The sequence below is a fragment of the Notamacropus eugenii genome, chromosome 2 (genome assembly GCF_028372415.1).
Source record: "Notamacropus eugenii isolate mMacEug1 chromosome 2, mMacEug1.pri_v2, whole genome shotgun sequence".
Classification (NCBI taxonomy): Eukaryota; Metazoa; Chordata; class Mammalia; order Diprotodontia; family Macropodidae; genus Notamacropus; species Notamacropus eugenii.
In genome coordinates, this window is record NC_092873.1 from 179,440,439 (window position 1) to 179,467,847 (window position 27,409).

The window sequence follows — 27,409 nt, forward strand, 5'->3', positions numbered from 1 at the left end:
ATTTGAGCAATTGGTATGGAACAAGGTGGCCATCTTTTATTTTACTTAGCATGTATCAACATTCTAGAAGTGCTCAAATGAGGTGGAAGTCACTGGAGTGGAGGAAGTGAAATACATTTTGAAGTATTGCCTAATGATGTCTTTAGATCTGTGACTCTGCCAGAGAAGGAATGACAGTTCTCCAGCATTAATTTCAGAAATACCATTAATCTATAGCTCATATTTTATGTCATATTAAGCTTTATGTAGCACCTTTATCCCAACAACCCCAAGGTAGTTGGTGTACACAATGAGGTTGTGTATGTATGTATTGACCGTATGTGTGTACAGAGGTTGTGACTTTTCAATGGTAGTCATGTAACTGGTATAAAACATATCAGAGATTCAGTTTGGACCAAGGTTGGTTCCAGTTCCAAGTCTAACATTCTTTTCACATCATCTTACTATTCATAGGTCTGTCTCTGTCTCTATCCATCTTCTTTCTCCCTCTGTGAACTAGGCATACTAATAAGAGTTGGAATTGTGATGGACTGCTATGTACTATGAGAGATGTATGGATCATAAATGTGCCATTTATTGTCTATACTTGTGTAATGAAATTAAATTACTATATGTAAAAATAAATTAATAAAATTAGTACATAAATTTAGTGACAACTTGTGGTTTCTAGATAGACAAATTTTAGCTCTTGTATGAAAAAATATAAGAAAACTTTGATGTGTTTAGTGCTTTAGATTTTACAGAGAATTTGTCTTGTATTATAGGAGTTTCTCCTAAAGTGAAACTACTTAAGATAGGGATCAATTTGAGAATAAAGAATTAAATAGAAAAAAAAAGTTTTATTAGAATTTTATCTTGAAAAAAATTTTTTTAATTATGAAAGTAGGTTTACTATATCTTATATTTCATAATATTCAAATTATAAGTTCAACTATGCTAATATTTATGACAGTGAATCTTCATTTTGGAAATTTTAACAAAATTATTTGTCAAAATAATACACATTTTTCACTTCATGTATGAATTTTGTAGCATATTCATAAAGGAAGTCTCTGCAAAAATGTTGAAGGACTTCATCAGTTTTTCTAAGCATCTCTTTTAATCATTTGATATTCAAATCATTCTTTTTGAAGTCCTACTAGCAATTAGCTGAGAGTGGCCAAGAGAAATACTGACCCTGGAAGGGATGTGTAAAAATAGAGGCTATTGTTAATTGAGGAAGGATGATTGAATGAGGACTAATTTTACAAATGATCAGCTCTCTAGAGACTGTATGATTTAATAGTTAGAGAGATGGCCTCTGAACCAGGATAACTGGGGGTCAAGTTTTGTCTTTGGCACATAGTTGTTGTCTGACCCTGATCAAGTACAATCTCTCAGCATTCCAGGCAACTCTTTTAAAGACTGTAAATTTAGAGACCAAGCTGCATTGGTTGATGGTGCTTCTTATAGGGGTGTCTCTTATATCAGTGACATCAAAAGTATATTGCCTCTCTTTAATTTCTTTGTTCCCTTATACAGTCTCAGAAAGAGGCAACCTGGAATAATGACTAGAGAACTAACTTCCATTTCAGGGAGACCTGGGTTCAAATGCATCTTTATTATATAATGGCCAGCCACTTAACTTCTCAGTGACTCAGTCAACTCTCTTAGTCTATAATCCACGTTGGTTTCTTTCAGTTCAAGTTTCCTACACCAATAAAACTATAATTTGGCTTCAAATTTCAGCTTCAATAACTGAGTACTTTGATAACGATTACTTAGATAAAGTATATATCTTGTAACTTATTTGATCCTCGCAACACTGTCAGGTAGGCCGAGCAGGCTTTGCTACCTTTTTTCATATTAGGAAACTGAAGGTAGGATGTTAAGTTTTGCCCATGGGACCATACAGTAGTTGAACACAGGTCTTCTGACTTCTGATCTAGTATTCTGTACTCTAAACCATGTTACCTCAAAAGACTTCACATCTTGCACATTGGTAGGATACCACTGTTTCCAAAAGGGGTAAAGAGGAATGCTTCAGGGCATTATGTCCCTTTCAGTTTTTGTGAAGTTATATTTGGAATATCAGCAGTTTATTGTTGAGTTATTCTCAAAAACAGGGACCTGTGTCTGGAAAAGATAGTTAATAGGATAGCAGAGGTAGAAAGACACATCTGGAATTTAACAATGCTCATTAAGAATCAAAGAAATTAAATTGTTGTAATCTTTTTAAAAAGGTCTTATTACCTATTAGAAATTGTTATATTTTATTAGGATAGGGTGTATGCTTGTAAATATTCTTATCTTTACTCATTATCCACATTAGACAGTAGGACTAATCTTGCCTTTTATTTACTCTGCTCTGATAACACCGAATATAGCATAAAATTAATATACTTGCAAGTTTAAAATAGTCAAATATTTTACGTTAACTGAGTTTAATTTGCTACTTAGGCAATTATTCTGTTATTTATAAAAATTATTCTGGATAACAATAGTGATTATTATGCTGCCAGTCTCATATGGATTTTTATTTTAAACATTATATTACTTATTGTTGGTAGAATTCAAGCAAAATATATATGCAGTTTGTGTGTGTGTGTGTGTATGCATGCATAGTTTTGTCAAGATTTCTCAGTCTCTCTTATCTCCTCTCACTCTGGCCTCCAGAAGTTAAGTTCATCTTTTTGCATTTTGGACCATATTTCATGTTAAACTTTATTTTATTTGAATAAGTTCACCCATATCTAATTTTCATGCATTTTTAGTCACAGTTGAGCTCCTATTTCTGTATATTACGAAAGATGAGTTATACAGTTAGAATAATAAAAAGAATAGTCCTTGAACTTTCAACCAAACAAATGTTTTTTTCTACCTTAAAAACTTATGTGAACTCTATTTTTTTAAGTATCACTTCACTTTATAATTTCAACCTTAGTTTAAACAATCTAGGACAGTTTTTGATTGATATGACTCAGAAAGATTTACATAGATTAGGATTCTCATTCAAATATTCTATTTTCTTTGAGATGTTCAGTGTCAATGCTGAAAATTGTATCCTTTACAGATTCTTAAACATTTGTTTTGTTTTGTACTCATTTTGTTTCTATATTTGATTTGAAAATGGGTTTCTGTTTTAGGGAAACAACATCATGCATTTATAAAATTGGTAACAGTTATTTTTGTTAAAGTCTATTTCCTAAATTTAGGATACTAAATTAGCTGCCATTTAAAAATAGAGGGCAAATGACCACATGACAATCAAGTGGTTTATAGTATGAAGACATTATAAGTTATACTGAAACTGAATCTATTCTGAATGAGACTCTCAGAAATATCCTAGAATCATACCATATCAAAAATAGAAAGGACCTTAACAACTGGCTAGTCTAAACACCTAATTTTACAAGTGAAGGAACAGAGCAAGTTAGCAGTCAGATGACTTCTCAAGGCCATAAAGCTAGCTATTTAATGAAAAACAAGCCTAGAGTTGAGTTCTCCTGGCTCTCAGTTGAGTGCTAATTCCACCACTCCAAGTCACTGGAAAATCAATAAATGAAAAAGAATGAAAACAAACAAAAACAAACCTTCAGGTTTTCCTAAAAGTATGAATTTAGTGTAATTTGTAGTCCAAGTGTTTAGAAACATACCCATTTAAATCGAAACTAATGATAGCAGATGTCCCACTCCTAAGAATTCCTGACCAATATACAGGGTGTCTCAAAAACCTTGGTACAATTTTATTCTATATAAAGTCAGAGAGATGAGATATGGCATGAATTGCTTTTTCTGTCCATATTCTGTTCATATTAGTTTCATAAATATTGAGTTTTAAGTGGTGTTATAAAATTCAGAGGAGTTGTTCAGCAGTCGGTTTTCATTTTCAGAATCAGCTTGGATTAGATCAGGGATTCTTAATCTGAGTATGCCATGGATGTTTTGTAGGCTGGTGAAGTTTATGGACTCTTTCTCAGAATAATATTTTAAGAAAAAAGATACATGCAATTACAAAGGAAACCAATTATATTAAAAATCCAGACATAAAAGTAAAAAATAAAACAACATTCAGAGTCTCCAGGCTAAAGAATCTTTGGACTAGATGAACTCTGAGATTTTCTCTGAACGCTGGAGAAACAGGAATGAATGAAAAGATGAAATTGAAATGCTAAACATAAGCTTTTATATTATATTTGTGCCTAGAAATAATAGGGAGATACTGGGATATATTAATGAGAGAAAGAAGTTTGACATAGTTAGACTTAGAATTTAGGGATCTTTAGCAGTAGTCTAGAGAATGAACCAGAATAGGGAAAGGCTTGGGCTAAGAGACAAATTAGGAAGCATATTATAGATAGGGTGAAGATAATGGCAAGGTTGCAAAAATATAGAAAATATGGAGATGGAATGGTGCTTGAAGGAAAGGGTAAGATTTAGTTTACCAAAAAGGAAAATATTTCAGTAGAATAAGAACAAAAACATTAACCTTTAAACTTAATCGTGAAGCATTATGGAGGAGCTGTTTGTACTATTCCTTGTATCAGGAAGTCTGACAAGTCAAAATCTAGTAATCGATGGCATATGAACCATAAAATTGACAGCAATGGACTGAAGGGGGGAAAACTCATAACTCCAGATATCATGACCAAAAGTAGCATTAAAATTCTTCCTTGACTTTGGTTTTCAAAAGTTGTATTGAGATTGGGTATGATGACAAAATCTGCTTACTGTTTGTGGAGAGTTTGTGAATAGTGCAAGAATGAATTGCTAGGTGTGCTAGGAAAAGTAGTTACGTGATCTGAAATCAACATTTTGTGGGCCATAGTAATGAAAATCAACATTTTGTGGGCCATAGTAATGAAAAGCCCTTAAAATATTTGATATCAAAAATGAGAATTTCTCCCTTTTTGTAGGAAATAGGGGGAAATCAGTGGAAAAGCCAGAAGAGTGAAAAGTTGGAAAAATGCTTATGCTTAATTCATGCTTTGTTTGGGTCCGTAGCAAACTAGCATGGAGCAGAGAGAATAGGGCTACAAGACACAGTTTGTATTTTTTAATTGTATAATTATACAAGTCTTGTTTGAAAGGGAGATGATTACTTTAGAGGGAGAGTCCACAGAAAGAATCCACCAAACACAATATATTTATTAAATCCTTACTCTGTGTTAGGCACCATGCTAAGTAATGTGGATACAATTTCAAAAGCTAAAAACAGTCCCTTTTTTCAAGGAACTAAGGAACTCACAATCTAATGAAAAGGCTATAGGTACAGGTACAAGAAGAGAGGGTAGCCAGGTGGTATGGTGGATGGAGTGCTGGGCCTGAAGTCAGGAAGACTCATCTTCCTCAGTTTAAATCTGGCCTCAGCTGCGTGACCCTGGGCAACTCACTTTAACCATGTTTCCTAAGCTGTTTATCTGTAAAATGACCTGGAGAAGAACATGCCAAACCACTTCTGTATCTTTGCCAAAAAAATCCCAAATGGGGTCATGAAGTCAGATATGACTTAAATGACTGAATAACATATGCAAGATACACACAAAGTAGATATACAATAAGCTTAAATGAAGGCACTAGCCTCTGGGGAACTGGAATGGCCTCCTGCAGAAAGTGGAACTTAAGCTGAATCTTGAAGCTAGCTGATGAGTATAAGAGTCTGAGGTGAGAAGAGATCATTCCAGCCATGGGAGGGCATGGCCAATGCAAAAGTGCAAAGATGGATGATGGAGCATTAGGTGAAGAACAAGTAACCAAGTGTGGAGGGAATTCATCTGTCAGAACACTGCAGAGATAGGAAGGAGTGAACATGTGAAGAGCTTTAAATTGTACACAGAGGAGTTTATATTCACAACTAGAAATGATAGGGAGCTACTGGAGTTTATTAATGACAGAAACAGTTTGATATGATCAGACTTAAAATTTAGGAATAGTACTTTAGCAACTGTCTGGAGAATGGATCAGAACAGGAGAAGGGTGAGACAAATTAGGAGGCATGGTATAGTAGATAGACTAGATGAGAAGGATAATGCCAAGGTTGCAAATGATAAGACATTTTGGAATTGGAATAGTTCTTGAAGAAAAGGTAAGATTTAGTTTTCCAAAGGGAAAGATATTTCATTGGAATAAGAACTAAAACATTAAACTCTATGCTTAATGGGGAAACCTCAAGAATGGGCTTGGTTGTGAAGGCATTAAATGTTGTTGTTCAGTCATTTCAGTCTTACCCAACTCTTCATGATCCCATTTGGAGTTTTCTTGGCAAGGATACTGGAATTCCTTGGTGCTACTAATGTTGAGAAGTCTCTAGAAAGCCAGTACCTAATACTTTCTAATTGCTAATTGCTTTGAGAATTTTAATAAGATGATGTTGTGATATACTTTTAGTACATCAACAATCTATTAAGTATTCGTTATATTCCAAGCTGTAAGCTATACACTGGGGATGTAAGAAGGAATTGGAAAGGAATAAGCGTTTATATAGTGCTTACTGTGTGCCATGCACTGTACTAAGTGCTTTACAAATGTAATCTCTTTTGATCTCATCTGATATAAATAAAAGCAAAAAAGTCAAAATTATTAACATTGCCATGATTCCATTCATACAGCAGTAGATTCCATTGTGGTTCAGATAACTAGAGCTATCTTGGATCCCTAGTGAGTTTTTTTAACCGATCCTGGACTGGGCTCCTCAGGCCTTAGCCAGGCCGTTACCAACATCAGAGGAGGTTTTATTGGGTCCTAGGCCATCTAAGCCACCTGAACGTTAATATTTACATGTGACATTTCATCTGTAACAGACTCTTCTCTTAGTCACAGTAGTTTTGTAATATCACAGTATACTTACAAATTTCCAAAATATTTGTTCTGAATATCAACTCCTCTCCAGTTAGTGATAAACTCTTACCGGGATTTTGTGTGTGTGTGTGTGTGTGTGTGTGTGTGTGTGTGTGTGTGTGTGTGTGTGTGTGTGTGTGTGTGTGTGTGTGTTTTAAGTATATTACTTGTCTTTGACTATTCAACCTGTTTCATGTTTTCCTATTGTAGATTTATATCTTAGAAATGATTTAGAATGTATCAAATTTTTTTTTGGCAGGTGTCAATTATGTCTAACAATTATTTTCCTCTAGTAATTCAGTTCATATGAAATAGTTACCAGTTACTCTTATTCAGGTCCTATGGTTGTCCTTTTTCTTTAGAGTAAGCTTTTCTCTAGGTCTTTTCTAAAATCATCAGTTTTTTTCTTTTCCTTTTGAAACATTCTCTTCCTTTTATTCATGAAAATTTTTATGTTTCATCCTGTTTGTGGTTCACTTCTAGTTTATGGAAATATGTTTAGATTCATTGTTTTTATGTCTATATATTCTACATATTGTTGGTCTTTTTATTTCATTTACTTCTGAAATGACTAGTTGTTTATAAAAACAGCTGAAATACTCCCCCCATAAATAAATGAGAAGGTACAATTAAAATTCAAGTTAGATAAGATCATTTGTGACAACAGAAAGTTTCAATATATTGGTAACAATTGATATGAGATTGGAAGTCAAGAATGTAGTTGGTCTAATAAATTAAAATCAGAGTATATAGACTGCATATTTGAGGACATTAATTCTGAGTTCTGAAATAAGTAATTGGAAGCAGTTAAGGTTATTTTGGAAGAAGGAGGGTGGGGAGATGTGAGTTTGAAGATAAGAAAAAGGAAAATGGGATACTGATAATGATAAACATTGCAGAAGGAAAAGCCCTTATTAATGAGGTGAGATTTCTCAATAGAAACTATTAGGAAAAATGAGAAGAAGAGGTTATATCTCAATTTGAGTAAGAGATGAATATTATCCTGACATACTCAGTCTTCTCTGTTATGTAAGTATTGAGTTTTTCATTCATGATATCAGGGAAGATATAAGAAGGGGTCAGGGTGTTTTAAGAGAGAGATGAAATAATGAAAATAGCTTGTGTGATCTGTGATCTAGGAAACCCATAAGGAGGGATATGAGTGGAGTGAACTACAAATCCCTGGACGTAACAGCTATATCATAGATGATATAATACAACGAGATTCTGAGTTGGCCTAGATTCCATGGAATGAGTTCATTGACTGAGACCATTAGAGATAAGCCTGTTACCTTACCTGTATTCAGCCTGGCCTCAGGCTTTCAAATAAGCTTCTTGTTTCAAAACTTGGTATCACAGAGAGGTACTGACCTCAGTTTCAAACCTATCAAGATTATAAGGTATTCTAGGGCTTCTGAAGCAGCTAGCACAGAAATAACAGAGCAATTTAAATCAGAGATATTCCAAATTTCTACCACAGGCTTCATATATCAATTTAATACAAAACTTTAGCAATAATACCAAGTCCTTATTTTTTCAAAATAATTTCACAAACATTGAGCCTAAAAAAATGCTATATAGTAGGTAGAGAATATATCATTACACACACATTTATATCTATGCATGTCTATCTATCTATCTGTCTATCTATCTATCTTTCTTTCTGTCTATCTATGTATCTACATATCTATCTATCTAAGTTAGATGACAGCAACTGACAAGGAAAATTTGACTACAGTTTTGTATGTTAGGCAGTAGAACAAAGGTTTCCTAATTTTAAATATGTGAAAATTCTAGCCTCCTACTTTGTATTTAAATAACACAACCATTTACAAAGTACATTTTAATAATTTCCCTCTTTTAATACTACCAACTATCTTATGATGGAGGCAGTACCCATACTATTATTCTAAACCTCGAGTTAGGAAACAAATGTAGGGACTTCCAACAACTTCACTAAGGTCACACGTGTTAGAAGTATGTGGATGAGTTTGAATTTAAACCAAATGACTCTTTCCAGATTTAGAACTCTTTACCGTGAAATCACAGATGTCTATATAGCTTAATTAATCACATGACACTTACAGCATTTTCAGAAAGCTGTAAACTTGGAAAATAATATAAATGATATATAATGAATGTAAACTCCTTGAGGGTAGGCAGTTTAATTTTTTTTTATATTTGTATGCCCAGTGCCTAACAATATCTGGCACATTTTAGGTGTTTAATAAATGCTCATCATTGAAGGAAATTTCAAGATCTTGCTCTAGAAAATAGTCTAAAGACTATAGGAATAATTGTCAGAAATTCTAAATAATATGAAATTCAGTTCAATTACATTTAATAGTCAAACACAAGGAGCAATTTTTAGATGTTTGTAAAATTATTGCCTATCTTGTAATATGGAGAAGAGCAACTCTGTTTCACTGCACATTTCTTCAAATAACTTCCTTAAGATAGTGCAGAGGCTTTGAAATAGAACTGTCAGAGTTATTCCAAGAGCTGACAGGTTTGTTAACAATGGACTGCTGCTCAGATCATTTCCCTAACCTCAGCTCCTCCTTTACTATGAACCACATATGGCTTCAGTCCTGTTTTCCTGAATTAACTCTAATTTCCTGTGCCCAAGGTCAGATGATTTCAGAGAGGAGCTCAGCTGGTCCTTACCTAGCACATATGTTCCAGTGTTGTTGATAATTTATTTTCTCTAATAAAAAATATTAAAATGTAAACCAGAGCCAAGTCCCCTTTGCTAGTGTGGGTTCTACTCAAATGACTTAGTAGGGTATAATAAGTGTAGCATTTTCATGAAGAGGTAAAAAATATTATCATAGCTTGTTATCAGCAAATATTTGAAGTAGCATTACTTGATGAATTGGTGACCTGGGATGGATTAGGAAGAAACAATATGAGAAACTGCCTTTCTGCTACCAAATTTTTTCTGAGAGCTCTGAGGAATGGTCAGATATTAGTGTTGGACCTTTTCATTGGATCCAACATACAAGTTGAATTTCAGTTAATTTCTTCAGGTATTATGGATTATAAAGGATTATGGAAATGTTTATTTCTGAAGATATGGTACATTAAGTTGTGATGGGAGGGTAGAAAAACTAGTTATTGAGATTTATTTTTAAATTTTATGCTAAGGTTGCGATTAGGATATTTCATTGTGATAGTGATTTAAGTCTGAGAAACTGCCTAATGAGGCAGTTTTCTTCCAACCATAGTAGCAGTGGAATTAGTTCCAATATTATATGTAACAGTGATATTGCAAAATGTTGCATGAACAGTTTTCTTGTGGCTGCTGATGTTGTGTGGCTGGTCTATTTGAAATAAGACTTAGGTTTGAGCATCTTCATTAAACAGATTTAAATAAACTTTCTTTCTGGGCATTATCTTTAAAGTTAAATTTTAGCTCCATCCTCGAGAGATAAGACAAATATCATGACAATTATTATCTTATTACTTTAGGAGGTGGGGATGCTCTTAGTATAAAATAAACTATAGTGTCCTCAAGCTGACTTTAAAATTTTAATTTGTATAAGAGCAAGTGGAAAGAGGAGAGGTGATGAATTTATTCATATCTCTAAAATAACTTGTTCAGGGGATATTCTTTTAAAAGCCAATGAAATTTTATTTGTATAATTTTAATAAAATGAGTAAATGTCTCATAGTGTGTAAAGTGCTGCCCTTACTATTTAACAACAGTAATAAAAATAGCATTTTATAGTGCCTTAAGGTTTGCAAAGTGATTTACACACATTATTTCATTAGGGCTCTACAAGAGATGTAATGAAGTCTCTCAGTCTTATAATAATGATGGCTAATGAAAACAGTACTAACAATATGATAATAATAAGAACAAAAATAATATCTCTGAAAGCCACCCACTGTCCATGTCATAAAGGAGAGACAGTAGAAAAGTCAGGAAACAGCAGTTAGGACAATATGCACCAGGGGTTCTGTATGCCCAGAGATTTCAATGGCAACTCTGATAGCCTGGCAGCAACGCTGAAATGCTGACCAGTGGGACTCTGGAGATGTCATTGCACCACAACCAGTGTGATTGCAGTGCCCTTATGAATCTAAGAAATAGATGAGGTAAGTGGTAGGCTAACTCTACTAAAAAGAGCTATAATGATTAGCTTGATATATAGGACAGTAGAGCTCCTTTGTATCTGATATCAAAAAAGTAAGATATATAAGAACAAATCAGAAATACCTACTGGTATTTGGAATATGGAATCTACCTCCTGGGTTATGGCACTACTCACTAAATTGGGTAGTTAGTAAGTAAGATGAAATAGACCGAAGACTTATTTTAATTATGCATCAGTTCTATATCATAATATCATAAAATTGAAAATCAATTTCATCAAAAATGGGCAAATGCTTCATATTGCTTTCTCTCAATGGTATCTTGAACTCTAACATCTGGAAAACATATTGTTGACCAGAATAAAGAAATAACAAAAATCAAAACCCTCTTAATTCCTCCTAATTAGGAGGAATAGATGAGCTATTAAAATCTGAAGAAGAAAAGTTGAAGACCCTTTGAAAATCGTCACTTAGTGAAAACTCAACAAATTATATACACACATACACACACATATATATAAATAAATGTAAAATGAGAAAACAGATGTCTACCATCTCAGATTATTTTTTTTTATTGGAGATAGGCATACTTAGACTAGAATGATGAAAGTCCCCTTTTAGTCTGATAATACAAATCCTATTAGCATATATATTATAGCAGAACAGTGACATTTTAAAAAACCAGCACCTGATAAAATCATCATTGACAAATACACTCTCCTAGAGTGTTGGAAATAAAGTATAAAAATATTCTTGGACTAGGACTCAGAAAAATATGCTCCATTTTTTGCCACAGTAAGAACAACAGAAGGAAAGGTAAAGGTCTTAAGGAATATTTCTAAAGAGAATTTTTGAAAATCTGTGGAAAGACATAGTAAGATTATATCAATATCTATCTGGTACATTTGGGAGAAAACTTGACTGCTATGTTACCCAATAAATGGAACAAAAAAGAAATGTAAAAATAATAAACACGTATATGTTTGAGTATATATATATGTATATGTACATATATGCATACATATATGAAATTCTTGATTCCTTTAATCAATTTTAATCCTTTAATCCTAAAATCAAAAAGTTAAAGTGACATGAGGAATCAAAACAATGTAAAGAACGAATCAACATCCATCAAAAGTGTTATACAACAGTCTTAACAAGCAATCAAAAGAGAGAGTTCTTGGAAATGGAGAATGTGAAAAAGTTGCTACTTTATGCAATTGCAAGAAACTTGATATAAATAAAAACACAAGTTGGATGAAACAAGAAACAGAAAGTTTCTTTTCTATAAGGAAGGATGGAGCAGTTATGTCAAGCAAGATGACTGATGCTTTAGCTTCTTTACAAAACTGCAAAGTCTCAGAGCCACATACAATCTATAATTATTAAGTCAAACACTTCACAGTGCTGCATTAATTGCTAACAAAGCACTTTTTTTCAACATTTTCTTGGGCATAAGCCTAAACCCATTTATATTAAGAGAACACCAAGGAAATGGGAGAACATCTTCAAATATTGGTCAATTACATGTTTGTAGAAGTTTCCTAGTAAATGTTAACAACTAAAAGCAGAAAAAAGTGTACTACACATTTAAGTTTAACGTATATTAGCACTTTTCATCACTTTCTTAAATTTATACAATCCACAAAACAATGAATCAATGCCCTGATTTATAGCATTTTATAATGTCTGAGGTATAAATGCTCACACTGAAATTTAACAGTTGATTCTTGCAAGCTGGTATGAGCTGTCTCCAGCACGCTCAGGTATATTTGTATGCTTTAAACAAAGTTTTCACATGTATCACTAAAAACAACCGAGGATAATTATGTGAAAAGTACTATTTTTGATGATGAGAAATGGCATGTTCCAAAAGTTCCAGGTTGTTATTGATATGGTAATAGTTAAACATAAAATGCCATGGTAATTAAATTGCCATAACATTTAAAATATTTTTGTGAACATAAAGATTTGATTTAAATCTGTACTCATGGCTTGTTGATGTATTCCAAACACATGAAATAAATCCAAACACAGCAAGAACACTGGAATATACATCCACATGGAGAATTATTTGCGATTGAAAAACATATCAAATAATGGCTTGAACAATTGGTATGAAATATCGCATTTTTAAGGAACATAGTTTAATCTCATAATGGTTCTACCTACTACCTGGTTTCAAGTTCATCATAATTTCCCTAAATAAAATTAAGCCTGGATTTCAAAGAGGAAATTGAACCAAAACCTCTTTTAGTCATGTGATGTACATGGATGCCATCAAGCTATATGAATTTATAGATACATATACGTATATATGTACCCATATATGTGCATTAAATAGCCCCTTTCATCTCATGGAATCTTTCTCCAATGCTATCAAAATGTCATTTAGAATTAAGCAGTGTAGAATTATTACCCAACAATAAGGAAAGTTAAAATTTCTTTGAACTATTTCTCATTCAGGTAATATATATGAGTGTCTTGATCTCTCCAGGCATTAAACATCAAGCATAACTATATTGAAGAGTTTGTCTTAATGGCTGTAACTACTGGCATCCTGAAATCAAAACGGAATGGAACAAATGTATGTCAACTAATGCACACATACACAGTACGACTTAATGTACACTTGTGGAAGTATGAAATGAACCATAAGAATTTTGGAAATTATTCTCACATGATTAATCTCCAGGCACATGATCTTGAATTCTCTATTTTAAAAAAGTCATTAAGAAATGACTGAACAATAAGAATAACCAAACAAGATGGGACAATAAGTTTCAAAATATCGTCCTAGCAGAGTATATCAAACCAAGTAGGAAGAGAATGAGAGAGATATTTTTATCATTCAGTCTGCTACTGAAGTTATGCCAGTGATGCTTTTGGTTATTCTACAGATGTTGAGTTTTCATCTAAATAATCTTGTTCCACTACAACAATCAGTTATTTTAGTTGTTATGTATTCCATGGAGCAAGCTGGGTAGCTCATTGGATAGAGTTCTTAACCAGTGTTTGCCTTAATTCACTGCAAAAGAAAATGTCAAGCCACTCTAATATCTTTGCCAAAAAAACCCTACACCCATGACGAGTCAGATATGTCTGAATGACTGAATAACAATGTATTCCATAGGGCACTGAATGTTAAAGGATAATTGCAGGATTGTGGCTTCCTTCAGGACTACCTTTATCTGAACTCCATTAATAAAATGAAAACAATAAGATTTAATAGCTTCTATTTGTATAATGTTCAAAGTTTACAAAATGCTTTATATACATGTTTATAAAATACTTAATATATGTAATATATGCATATCATATATATACATATATATATTTATGTACACACATATATATGTATGTGTGCACATATATATATATGTATATATATGATATGGTTTAGCTTAGGCCTCCCCTAAGGTTAGGTACAAAAGACACTTTTATCCCTATTTTATGGGGGAGGAAATTGAGTCTCAGAGAGTTTAAATGACTTTCTACAATAATAATTATTATAATAATAATAGCAATAAGTTTAAAACTAATTTTCCAAAAGTATTACCTCGCAAAGGCAGGCAAAATGTGACTGCTGAGCCTGCATTCAATTCTAATATGCTGTATATATAATCAAGTTGTTCTGTTTCCTCTTCCTTCCCCCACCAAAAAAAGCAAAATAAAATGATGTATTTAAATGATTTATTTAAAAGATAATTGTTTGCCTAAATGCTTTAGTGAATTTAAGGGAAAAAGTCTCAACTTATTTCCACATTAAAAAAAAAGAAAATTAATGTAAAGTTCTATTGGCTTAGCTGATAGGTTAATACCATGTCCATTTATTAGCTTTTCCTTTAAAGACTTTTAAATATTTAGGTTGAATTATGTTTCCTGAAACAAAAAAAAAGAGATAAACATATCTGTCACATGAGAAAAAATCATTTTCCACGTGCCGCATTTCTTATTGCTTGTAACTGTCTTCTTGATAGCAGCACCTTTCCCTACGTTTCTTCATTTCTGCTCAATGAGCCGTGAAAACTGCCGTTACAAAGGAGAGTGTTCTATGTGAATGGTTTTGATTGGATTGATGCTGATGCAGCAGAAATTCAATCAGCTGGTTTACATGGGAGGTTACCAGGCTCAGCAGTCTGATGAAGTAAATACTCCCAGACAACAACATACTGAATCAATGGAATATCAGTTTTATGAAATAAGGAAGTTGAGGAAACAGAAATGAATGAGGAAGAGGAGAGAGGAAAATTCAAGGAAAGCTGTTCTGGTGTCATGTGGCAAAAAAAAAAAAAGAATAAAGTCTAGAAAATATTGTTTCTAGGATAGAGTTGTTATAACATTTTTTTGGACCTCCCACCCCCACCCAGCCCATACATACAAATCTTATCTTTGCCTGTCATCTGGTAGTGAGCCTCTGTCCCCTTAGCTATGTAACTCCTCCAAGAGCATGTATTTGAGTCTTGCCAAAACCAAAATAGAAGCCTTTTCAGCTTTGTAGACCTGTACAAACTTGTTGCTAAGCTGGCATAGCTTGTAAGAACCTAAGGTGTCCTCAGTGTCCAGATAAAGAAATAGAGTAGTATTTCTATATATTGATTACCTTATTTAGGAAGGCAACTCTGTGACTCTGAATATTGTTGGATTTGAGCTTAAATCCTCCTCAGAAAATTAGTAACTTTGTGACCCTGGGTAAATTTTTAAATTTCTTTTAGACTCTGTTTCCTTATTTGTTATATGGATATAATAATAGTTTGCATCTCACAGTCTTGTGAGGATCGAATGAGATAACATATTGAAAAGAATTTATAATTTTTAAAGTACTATAGAAATACCAGCAGTTTATCATTATTTTTGTACTTTTGACTTCCTTGGTGAATATTCATTTCATAATGAGAAGTGTACAAAAGGGTGACTAGGTATTTTGTACTTTTTTTAGTCAATAGTATTGTTATTCTTATTGAATTGAAAGAAGTCATAAAAAATCAGAAAGCAAAAGACTATAGCTAGGAGTTTCTATTTCCACATGAACTGTCTCATGCTCTTCACGCTCACAGGAGATTATATTGTAAGATAGTGTGTGGGTTTATTAATTTACAATAGGAGGTGTACTATGCCTTAGGACTGACTGATTCTTTGTATAGGGCTGCTTCTTCCTGGCATATAGCTCTACTTAGGAAATCCAATTACAGATCAGCAGGTGGTTTAGATAAGCCTGGAATGAGAGAATAAGAAAATCATTGATGCTAAGTAGTATATTCAGTCAAGGAGAGACCTAAAGAAATTATCCTCTTTTACTCTAGAGACTTTTGCATGTTTTAAAAAACAGTGCTTGTTTCCTAGTGTTTAAGAATTCTGTCCACTTCCATATCTAAAATTGGCTAAAAAATCAGTCCCAAATTCTTCTTTCAGATTTCATACTAAACATTAACCTTATGCTTATTTGAAGTTCAGTTTCATAGTCACTTAATTGATAATTTCAAAATTTCAAATACTTTCTTTTCCTTTTATATAAATGCATCTTTCTCCCAGCATGTGGGGAAATCAAGAAACAGCTCAAGAGAAAAAAAAGGTGATAGTCAATGTGTCATTATCGAACGAGCATTTGATAGGGAATTGAGAGCTAGACCATATTGTCTCACTGTCCCCTTGAACAAGTTACTTTATCATTATTTGTATAATAATGGTATTATAATAAGTAATTTTCAAGGTCTCCATATTCTTTAATAACAATAATAATAGTAATAATAATAGCTAACGTATCATGCTTTAATGTTTGCAAAATGCTTAACAAATAATATCTCATTTTATTTGCACAAAACTCTGGCAGCTAGGGTTGCTGACACTGTCCTTATTGATGAAGAAACTGAGGCAAACAGAGGTTAAACAATTAGCATCAGAAATTGGTTTGGACTTCAACTTGTCTTCCTGACTCTATCTTCAGCGCCATCTAGTGCTTGTGATATTTTAAATGGTAAATTGTCCTTTCTGTGTACCAGGGTTTTAAAATGAAAGTATGATTTCACAGCCCAGAACAATATATCTTGTTTATATGTTTATGCAGAGTGGCATTATAAGATCTAGAGCTGGAAAGAATCTTAAAGATTGCTTAGTCCAATTCTTGCACTTTGCAAATGAAGAAGGTGGAACCTAGAGAAGCTTACATGACTTTCTTCCATTTGCATAAGCAGTAAGTAACAAGATCAGGGTAGCTAGGATCAGTAACAAGATCAGGATAGAACTAGACCCAGGGTCAAGAAGACTCAACTTCCTGAGTTCAAATCCAATTTCAGACACGTATTAGCTGTATGACCCTGGGCAAGTCACTTAACCATGTTTGCCTCAATTTCCTCATCAGTAAATGAACTAGCTGGAGAAAGAAATGGCAAATCACTCTAGTATCTTTGCCAAGAAAACCCCAAATAAGGTCATGAAGAGTGGGGCACAATTGAAAAACTACTGATCAACACCAACAAAGTAATAATCTTAGATTTAAACCTAGGTCTTCCGACTCCAACTCCCATGTTGTACTATATCACAGTGTTTCTCTAATACCTCTAATATACTTTGTGGGATCCAGGGTGAGGATACATTTTAGCAATCAATCCAAATCAGTCATTGCAGTTAAGAAATCCTGAAATGTTTGAAAAGATAGTTACAACTCTCTCTCTCTTTCTCCTTACATGCATAATATACATACATATACATATATATGTATATATTGCATGCATTAGAATATTCAAATGATTAGGACTTTGTTTATGCCTTCTGTCAACATGTAGGAGGTATTTAGTAATGGCAATTTATAGTTTCTACTGAAGTCGGTGCTGTTACTCTAGTGATTCAGGATTCTTGAGAGTCCTACCAAACTTTAAAACTAGGGACCTGTGACCTACTACATCTCTGTTGTCCAAGGACCTACCTACCAAACTTTGGAAAGGCCCATTCCCAGCTACAGGGTGAACCCTTTGGCCACAACATCTCTCAAAAAGTTACACCTAAATTGTTTTAAGGTTGTGATCTGTATCAGCTTTGAGAATATCACTTACTGACAAATTCACAAATCCTTGAAATCTGACTTTGAATTTTTCTTCTTTAGAGGAATTTGTCATAACCTAAATATCATTCACCTCCTTATCTGTGTCTGCATGGTGTTTTCTATATGGACCAAAGAAGGAGAAAGCATAATTTCTGTTAAGTATTCAGGTCCTATATCTGCTCTGTGGCATAATTTCTTCCTTAAAATACAACCCCATTTGTAAGAAAGAGGGTATTTCATAGATCAAGGGATCTATATATTGAAGGGCCCCAGAGTCATTTTGTTCAATTCTCTCATTTTGCAGAAGACAAAACTGAGATCTAAGGAGGCTGTGACTTGCTCAAAGTTATAGAGGTAGGAGCCAAGAGAGGTGGGATATGAACCTAAGGTCCTTTGATTCCAGACCAGTTTCTTCCACTGTGTCAAACTGCATGTTTTCACTTGTCTCTTATGCTCCTCTGTCATAAAGATTACAAGAGATATCCCCAGAACATTTTACCCTCCTTTAATCTTCTCTTGAACTGAAGGTATCTGACTACCACTAGTATTTCATATGGAAAGTCTTTGAGAAAACTTCTCAAGTAAGTGAACTTAGGAGGATCTACAAATTTTCCTTCTGTAGAAAGTGGTGAAAAGTTCTTCACATGCTAATTTGTAACAGTAAGCACCCCAACTTACAGAGGGGGGTCTGCTATCACAGGTTCTTAGTTTTGCATTCATAAAAGGAAAACAACTTTCAAGGGGTTAACAATCCCTTTAATCAAGCACATGTATCATTACTTTAACCAAATACATATATTATTCAGTTAGTTCAGGGCAGTCAGCACCCTGAATTTCAAAGAAAATACAGAGAAATCAAAAGATCAACAGACATGGCTTCCTCTGCCTGAATTCAACAGACAGTTGGACTTCAACTATCTGAACATAGTTACTAGAGAGGGAAGCACTGACATCTGGGTTTTCAAAGCTGAGGGGCTCCTTAAAGTTGCATTCTAGAGTCTTCATCTGGCATTCAAACTTTATAAAACCTAAGCTCCCAAGTAAAACCTCACCCTCGGAGTATTTATACACTTTTTAGAGCCAGAAGGCATAACCCTCTGACCCAGTACCTCAAAAACAAAATATACTTGGGACCCTTCCGCAAAACAACTCCCCTAATCAAGCTTCCCACAAAGGTCAGGTCCATCAATGGGTGGAAAAGATCTTCTTTAATCACATTATTCAATCAGAGGCACTTTTAGTAAAACAAAAACAACAAAAGATCCTAATTTGATTGCCACCACATAATTCTGGATCATTATAAGATCACTTGCTATTGGATGTGGGAGAAGGAAAATTAGAGGGAAGTGTACAGAATCATAAAACAAAAATATTTCTATCATCAAGGAACTTGCAGTCTCATGGGAAACTGGGGAGATTATGGGATAATGGAATAATACAGTGTGACAGTATATAATGAGGTACCTAAATTAGTAATTGCTAAAGGAGATCTGAGGAAGGTGAGATTTCTATTGTGAGAAAGACATTTCATGATTTGATATAAAAACAAATTTAATATTTGCCTTTTGCTAATGAAGGGTCACTAACAGTACATATCATTTAAAGACTTTTAATGCACAGAAAGACTCTCCTATATGTTGGTTTTTTTCAAAGGAATAACATTTTAGAATGTACCAGTGTCAAACATCCCTTAATGTTTATGAGTTTTCAATTGTATTTGAAAGGAACGTCTTTGATAGTAGTATCCTTTGGGTATTGTAATGAATGACAAAGTGTCAGGAACATTTTGCATGTTTTCCTAAACAAACACAGATTCAACTTCCTTCTCAAGCAAATGAAAAATCAAGAATCTGATGCTTACTGTGTCTTTGGTCTAACAGTTATGGTATTTACATAATGACACCATTTATAATTATATTCAATAGTCATAACAGATGATCAGGCATGGATTAGTTGTATGATTTACATCTGTTTAGAGAATACCTACACGGATTCTTTGGATTAAATATAAACAATATCCAGGAAAGATGTTTTTGATGATAAAAGTAGATAAAACATCTAGTTTCATTTTTTTAATGGATATGGAGCTGCTGTACTTTTCCACATAATGTTCTACCTGATTTGGTATATTTTTATTAAAATTGTAGTAAATTTCTTAAAATTGGGTATAGTTCTTAAGATATTACTACTGTACTGTGCTTTGGTATTATCAAGCTGTAGTTATTGTATAGACATAATCTCAAGTGAACAGATGGAAGATTTTGTCTTTTCACTCATTTATTTAGAGAAATTGTTTTTCTTTCTCTGTCATCATTTTATATCCCATTTCTTTGAGAAGATATCTGATTTTCTGTTGATGGTTGTATTCTGTCCTAAATTTAGTATCGTGCCATCCATTTATTCTTCTAATGCCAGCCATCTTACCTTTGAAGCAAATATACCTGTTTTTATAGATTGTTGTATTTGGTTGTAATCATGATTGTAATCATGACTAGTGTAGCGTGTAGCATGTCATAAAAGTAAAACTGACAACTTTTACAAGGTATAAGGAGGATTACTAAAAGGTTACACTTTTACAGCTAAAATGAAACAGAGGTTGGAGACAATTATCTATATAATTTGGACAATCCATTTTCCCACCCACTTTTAATCTTTGTTTATTTTGGATATTGGTATTAAACCTAAGTAACAAAAATTACAGTTCTCCCTTCCATGATGATATTAATTATGCTAGTAGTATATGAGTACTCATACCACTTTGAATATCAAACAATTTTCTGTTGGATGATCTGGTTTCAATTTACGAATTCTATATTGTCTCTATATTTAAAGCGAAACAAACCACATGGCACTTGTGATAGTGGTTTAAATCTGATTCCAGATACTCCTCAATATGAATAAAATACAGCTAAAGTCTTCTATTGCTATTCTCAACCTATATCACTCTCCCTTACTAAGATTTCATTCTAAATATCATCCTTGACTTTTCTAGAAATGTGAAAAATAATACAGATATTATTTAGCCTTGAAAATGAAGTTAAATTATTTTTGTTCTTGTCTCTATCAATATTCTACTTATTCAGGTAGATAAATGAATAATATACAAACTTTCTCATCATTTGTTTTAATAATTTAGATCTAAACTCCATCATATCATAAATCATTTCCTTTAAATTTGTTTCCCATCTGTAAGACTTGGTTTCTTTTCTAGAGGAACCTGGCATGTCTCCACATTTGTTAGCATCTGCCATTCTAGTCATCCTGGTGTAGATGTTTCATTTCCTTCTTTCAAATCATGAGCCCTTATGTTTTCTATATGCTTTGGTGCTTTTCTGGGAGATATATATGTATATATATATATGTATATATATATACACACACATACACATATACATATATATACACGTGTGTATGTATATATATACACATGTGTGTATGTATATATATGTATATGTATGTAAATATTTACAATACCTATGAACATTCATTTTAGAAGCATTTTTTGATGAGATAGTATATCAGTGCATTATTAATTTTTATTCTGTCATCAAAACATCCTCTTTAGCACCATTTTCTCCTAGCTTTCAGCGAATATAATGGCAATTTCATGTTTATGAATGAAATTTGCAAAAAATCAAAGTGTGTCTAATATACCAATATATTGCATATAATCTCATATGAGAGAAAAATAAAAGCTTGCACTTTTGAATACAATATCATCATTCCTATCTATATGGGTCTGGTGTGTAGAAGAAAGACTTTATTTTGGTATATGATTATGATATGTTGTCAAGGATAGTGATTATCAAATCAACCTTCAATGGGAACTAGTTTCTTCAAATGCATGTTTTATCAGTGCATTCTGATGATAGCCCCTTCTTCCACTTTAACAGTGAAACCCTGAAAAAACACACTTGAGCTTTGTGTGTAAAATATAAAAATACTAAGTTTTATTTGTTCTGACTATTGTAGTTATTTACAAAACTCAAATGAAAGATTTTTTGTTTTCTTGTGGTAAATGTAAATAAACTTCACAATGAAAAGAATGTATCTCAGTGGTGATATAAATTTGTACTTATTTAGAACAAATACCCTCAGCTTCTTTCATATATGCATAGAAGTCTATGTCTCTTTGCAGGTTAAAGTGATAGTTGCAATAGAACCATTTTCACTGAAGAAAGTCCTGCCCATTTTCTCTCCCAGAGTTAAAGAAACCAAAATAATGAATGTTAAGAATGACAGATGGGGTATTGCCTAAAGAATGCATATAAATTCCACTCTACTAATTTTGTTTTAAATTTCCCGTTTTACCATTGCTATCTTCAAAGCATTATTAGCAGACTGTATTATATAAATGTATATAATATAAATTATATAAATAATTATAATATATATATGTTATATGAATATTAGGTCATAGAATTTTGGGAAAGAATGGTTTATAAAAGGTTACATACAATGATATCCACACATGTGTGTATACATATATATATGTATATGTGATACATACATGTATGTATTTAAACATAAATATCTAATGCAATTATATTTATAGCAATTCCATTTACAACTTTCATATATCAAGTATGAACCAGGACTTATGTTATTAGAAAAAAATGTCTTTTCCTCTTTTTTTTGTTTCAGAAATCAAAAATCTCCACTTATGACAAAATGTGGGCCTTTATGAGTAGCAGAAGGCAATCAGTGCTTGTCAAAAGTAATGAAGAAGGTATCCAGCGTGTACTCACCTCTGATTATGCTTTCCTAATGGAGTCAACAACCATTGAGTTTGTCACACAGCGGAACTGTAACCTGACACAGATTGGAGGCCTTATAGACTCCAAAGGTTATGGCGTTGGCACTCCCATGGGTAGGTTGCATTTCAGCTCTTTGTACTTTGTTCATTAATCTTAGTTGCAGCAAGAGAATAGAAAAAATTATGATTCCATATGCCATTAAGGATTTTCTTTATGACCTCAGCAATATTCTTTGCTCTTGGAGTGATTAGAAGCAGGGCAACATTTGCATGTTTAAATTGAGTGATTATGTGGAAATGGAGAAAGAATTGTTATACAAGTAGTAAAAATAAATATATCATATTCTTATTGCCTACTTCCTTCTTAACAACTAGCCCATTTAAAAATAATTTTATCTACTGTTTACTACATACGTAGTAAGTTTAAGAAGATTGATTTGGGAGACCTATGGTCTTGACCCAGTTCTAGTACTAACTAGCTGACATAAGTAGGTAATACACTGAATAGAGCCCTAGGTTTGGAGTCGGGAAGACCTGGGTTCAAATCCAGCCTTAGGTACTTACTAGTTTGGTGATGCTGGGTAAGTTATAAAATCTCATTTTGTTTGGTATTAGAACAACCCTCCCAGAGATGCAAGGATTATATGTGAGGTGTTTTTGAAGCACTTAGTATAGTGCCCAGGATATAGTAGGTACTTAATTAGGTCGTCCTTTCTTCCATCCTTTTATCCTTCGTTCCTTTATTCCTTTGTTCTTTTCTAGCTTCTTGTGTGAGCAAATCACTTTATGTCTTTGAAGCTCAGCCTTCTTACCCATATAAAGAAGAGGTCTAGATGATGTCTATCCTTTCGTATCCATAATTCTCTATTGAAAAAGCATCTCAGAGCATAAAATTTAAATTTTCTTAGAGTCACAGTCTTGAAAACTAGTTAAATAAGGTTAGAGATGGAAAAGGCTAATATATTTGTATTGTTGGAGATTTAGATCCAGAAAACGTTTCCTTAAATTATAAAAAACAGAATAATACCTTTAAATGGTCACAGTCTAATCCTGCCTTGCTGAAAACCATGGGAAGAACTTAAGGTCTAAAGTTGTGCCAACATTAGTGCCAACATGATGAGTCTTTATGACAAGTTTTGGTAAAAAAAAAAAAAAATTCAATGATTCCTGGAACTATTCTTAAATGAAGTACCTCCATTGCCCCCTCCCACACTCCAACCACTTCTAAAACATAGTATTATTTGATGCTAAGAATCCAACTCTGAGGCCTCGTATTGTGACAGTAATACTACAGTGTGAGTGTGTCACATATAAACTCCCTTTTTCATACAGAGAGAGAGAGAGAGAGAGAGAGAGAAGTTTCCTGCTTAGTTCACTGGAGAATATTTTCCAGTGAGATACCTTATATTTATAATACTTGTATGTGGGGAAATGATGCTTCATAAAGCTTAATTTTTCATATATTTTTTCAATAGTCACTCTGTTCTATAAACGAAGATTTCCTGTAAGCTAATTTTCCATATATCCTTGGGTTGACAGGCAAAATCTTAAAACAAATTGTAAGATAAAGGCTTTTCAACCAGGACAACTCTTGGTACCTATCTAGAGAAAGCAAAGTTATTAACAGTATCTCTTGTGATGATAAAGTAGCATAACATAGTTTTGTAAAACAGAACTTGGAAAACCAGAGACTACTTTTAGATATTTATAAACTATATAACACTGGACAGATCATAACTTCTGCAAAATGGGTATAGCTATAGCTTCATTTCTTGTCTCACAGAGTAGCTATGAAGAAAACACTTTGCAAACCTGAAGGCATTATATAATTGTGAATTTTATTACAATATTTAACCAGGTCAGAGCAATTTCAGATTCATGAAAACATGCAACAACCTTGAGAAATATACTTTTTAACTCTGTGACTGCTTCTAGATAAATTTGTTTAGATTTAGTTTTCATTTTTTTATTTTAACTAATGAACTTTAAAAAAAGTATAGTGTTTACTATTACAAATCTTATCTTGTATGTGGTTGGGGCTCAAAGCCTGCTGGCAGAGCCTCCTGGGACTTTAATAGAAGAGATAAACATACACTCATATAAATTCAAAAGATCAAAAGAAAATCCTGAGGCTTTCACCTGGTATTATTTCAGAATGATTGTTTTCACTTCATTCCCATATACTTTCAGAAACAAAGGATCTATGGATCACAATGTGTATAATAATGGCATTTTCCTCTTCATCTCAACAACAAATACATGCCAAGTACATTGATTTTATTCAGAAAGGAATATATTTTATGCATCTATTACTTTTCTGTTTTCAACATAAATCTAAAAGGGAATATACAGGATAATTTGAATGCAAAGCTATCACTATCTTGGTCATTTGTTTACATTTTTTTTTACTCTTCTATTTCAATTTAATTGTTTTCCTCAAATTTAACTTATAAACTTTAATGCCAAAGCTTTGAATGAATAAATTTTTATATTCATTCATGATATAGAACACAATTAAAATGTTATTTGGAATAGGCACATTTTGAAAGCAGTTTGTATTCATAAAATTTCATCAAAGAAGTGTGATTTAGAAAAAGGTATTTCACACTCCACTCCCTTAAATTAAAGACTTCACTGCAGAGAAAAAGGTTTCAGGCAATAATTTATGATCTGCTATTTCATACTTCTGCTGGAAATATGACTTCATGAATTATTTATATTTGGCTGTGCCATTAATAAGCACAATACCATGCAGTTCTATACTAGTTGAAGATGAGACACTTGATTCCTTACCCCCCATTCCCCAAAAAACAATTTTAGGCAAACAGAATAATCTACACCTGCCAAATATTCTGTCATCATACTACACCCAATTATACTCAGTAAATTCAATCATCTGTATCTTTTCTTTTAAAAACTATAGGACAGCATATTTAAAACTGGGAAGGAAATTAGATTTGCCTAATCCAATAGCCTAAGTTTAGAAATGTAAAAACTAAGGCTAAGAGAGGTTAAGAGATTTGGCAAAAATCACTCAAGTACTGTGACAGTACAAAGATTCAAAACCAGGTCCACTGGCTCTAAATGCAGCACCATTCCTTCTTTAACAAAATGATTTTTCCAGGTATAAGGAAGGAGGGAAGTTTGAAATACACATATTTCTTAGAGATGGACACTGTAAAATTATGTTAAAGTATTTCTCAAATCTTCTGTCTAAAATTGACCAAATAAAGATTGTAAGTCATGACAAAATATATCCTGATATCATGTCCTCCTCTCCCTCATGAAAGATTAATTTGTTGTACTGGTCCGGATGATGGGAAGGTGGGAACAAGTTCCTGGATAGGTTGGAATAAAACTCTCAGACTTTCCAATATGGGAAAAGAGAGGAACTTTGCCTTAGTGTAATGTCCATGTTGTCAAGTCTTAGGTTCATAAATCTAGAGTTAGAAGAGATGATCAGTTACTACCCTCACCCCAATTTTACAAATGAAGAAACCAAGGTCCAGATAGAAGTGACTCGTCCAAGGCCACACAGATTGGATGTAGAGGAGCTGAGATTTTAGCTCATTGTTTTTTCTACTGAATCACATTGTGTGTCTAGGGGGTCAAGAAGAGAAGACTTCTTAAAAATATGATTACTCTTTTGGGAAAATAATAGAAATATACTGGCATCACAATCAACAAACTTGTTCACTTTTTATCTTTATTCATTGGCTTATTAGTAAAGTCAAAGTGTGCTTTTGTCTGCCACTGTTTAGTTATGTACTGTAATTTCTCCTGTGTGATTCATTTAGTGTATGTGTCATCACAATTCATCAATGGGAGTATGTCTCATTGCTGTGGTGCAGGAAAACTGAATGTGTCAGAGGCAAGCTATTTAATTAGGGAGGTTCTGTTTACATCAAAATACCTTAGTGGAGTAATCAGCAACAAATACCTTGAAGGTAAATGTTGTGTAAACATCAGCTAGTTTAATTATGTTTGGGCAATATTAAATTCCGTCTAGATTTTAAAGCCTGTAAGGATCTTTTCCCACCTTTTATAAATAAGACACATTCCCTATGTTGGTAGTTTGTCAAAGACATATGTGTTCGGACTTGTAATGAGTTAAGTGAACTTTGCATTACCTTACATTTGGAAAGAAGGATAGAAAAAATGTCAGGTTGGAGAGGGTAAAATGACAATTCACAGCAGTTTTCATTAAGAAGTATTTAAAAAGTGGAATCCATGAAAATGCTCTTTCTTTGCTTCACTGTAGGCAATAATCTATTTTATCAGAAAAGAGAACATTGCTACCTAACAACGTTTTCTGCAACATTTCTTCCCTCTTTTTGATTGCCAGTGTTAAAAGCCTATTTATTCTCTCCATCTCCAATGTTGATTATGTGTACTACTTTGTAGAGTAGGGCAGGAAAGCCCAGCAGGCCATGTCCTGGCAGGAAAGCCACAGCATGGGCAAACACATCCAGACTGCTGGCTGCTACTTTGTTCCGCTTTAGTGTAGTTTTACTTTTCTTTCCTTTCATGGGAAAAATTCAAGGGGCAAAAAAGGGTTGAAAAAATGAGGTAAATATTACTAATAAAGTAGTTTTTCTTCGACATTCATTTTTTTTCTAAGATCTTGAGTTGGAAATTTTTTTCTTCCTCCCTCTGTCCGCAGCCCCCTCCCGAAGACAGCAAACAACCTGGTATAGGTT

The 27,409-nt window shown here is 33.2% G+C and overlaps 1 protein-coding gene across 1 annotated transcript in view; it reads left to right on the forward strand.

The window, feature by feature from the left end:
* GRIK2 (glutamate ionotropic receptor kainate type subunit 2) overlaps window positions 1–27,409 on the forward strand; it is a 791,214-nt gene that overhangs the window by 721,866 nt on the left and 41,939 nt on the right. The window contains exon 15 of the mRNA XM_072642936.1: window positions 22,598–22,823. Coding sequence (XP_072499037.1) covers window positions 22,598–22,823 — 226 coding nt within the window. The remainder of the gene's footprint in view (window positions 1–22,597; window positions 22,824–27,409) is intronic.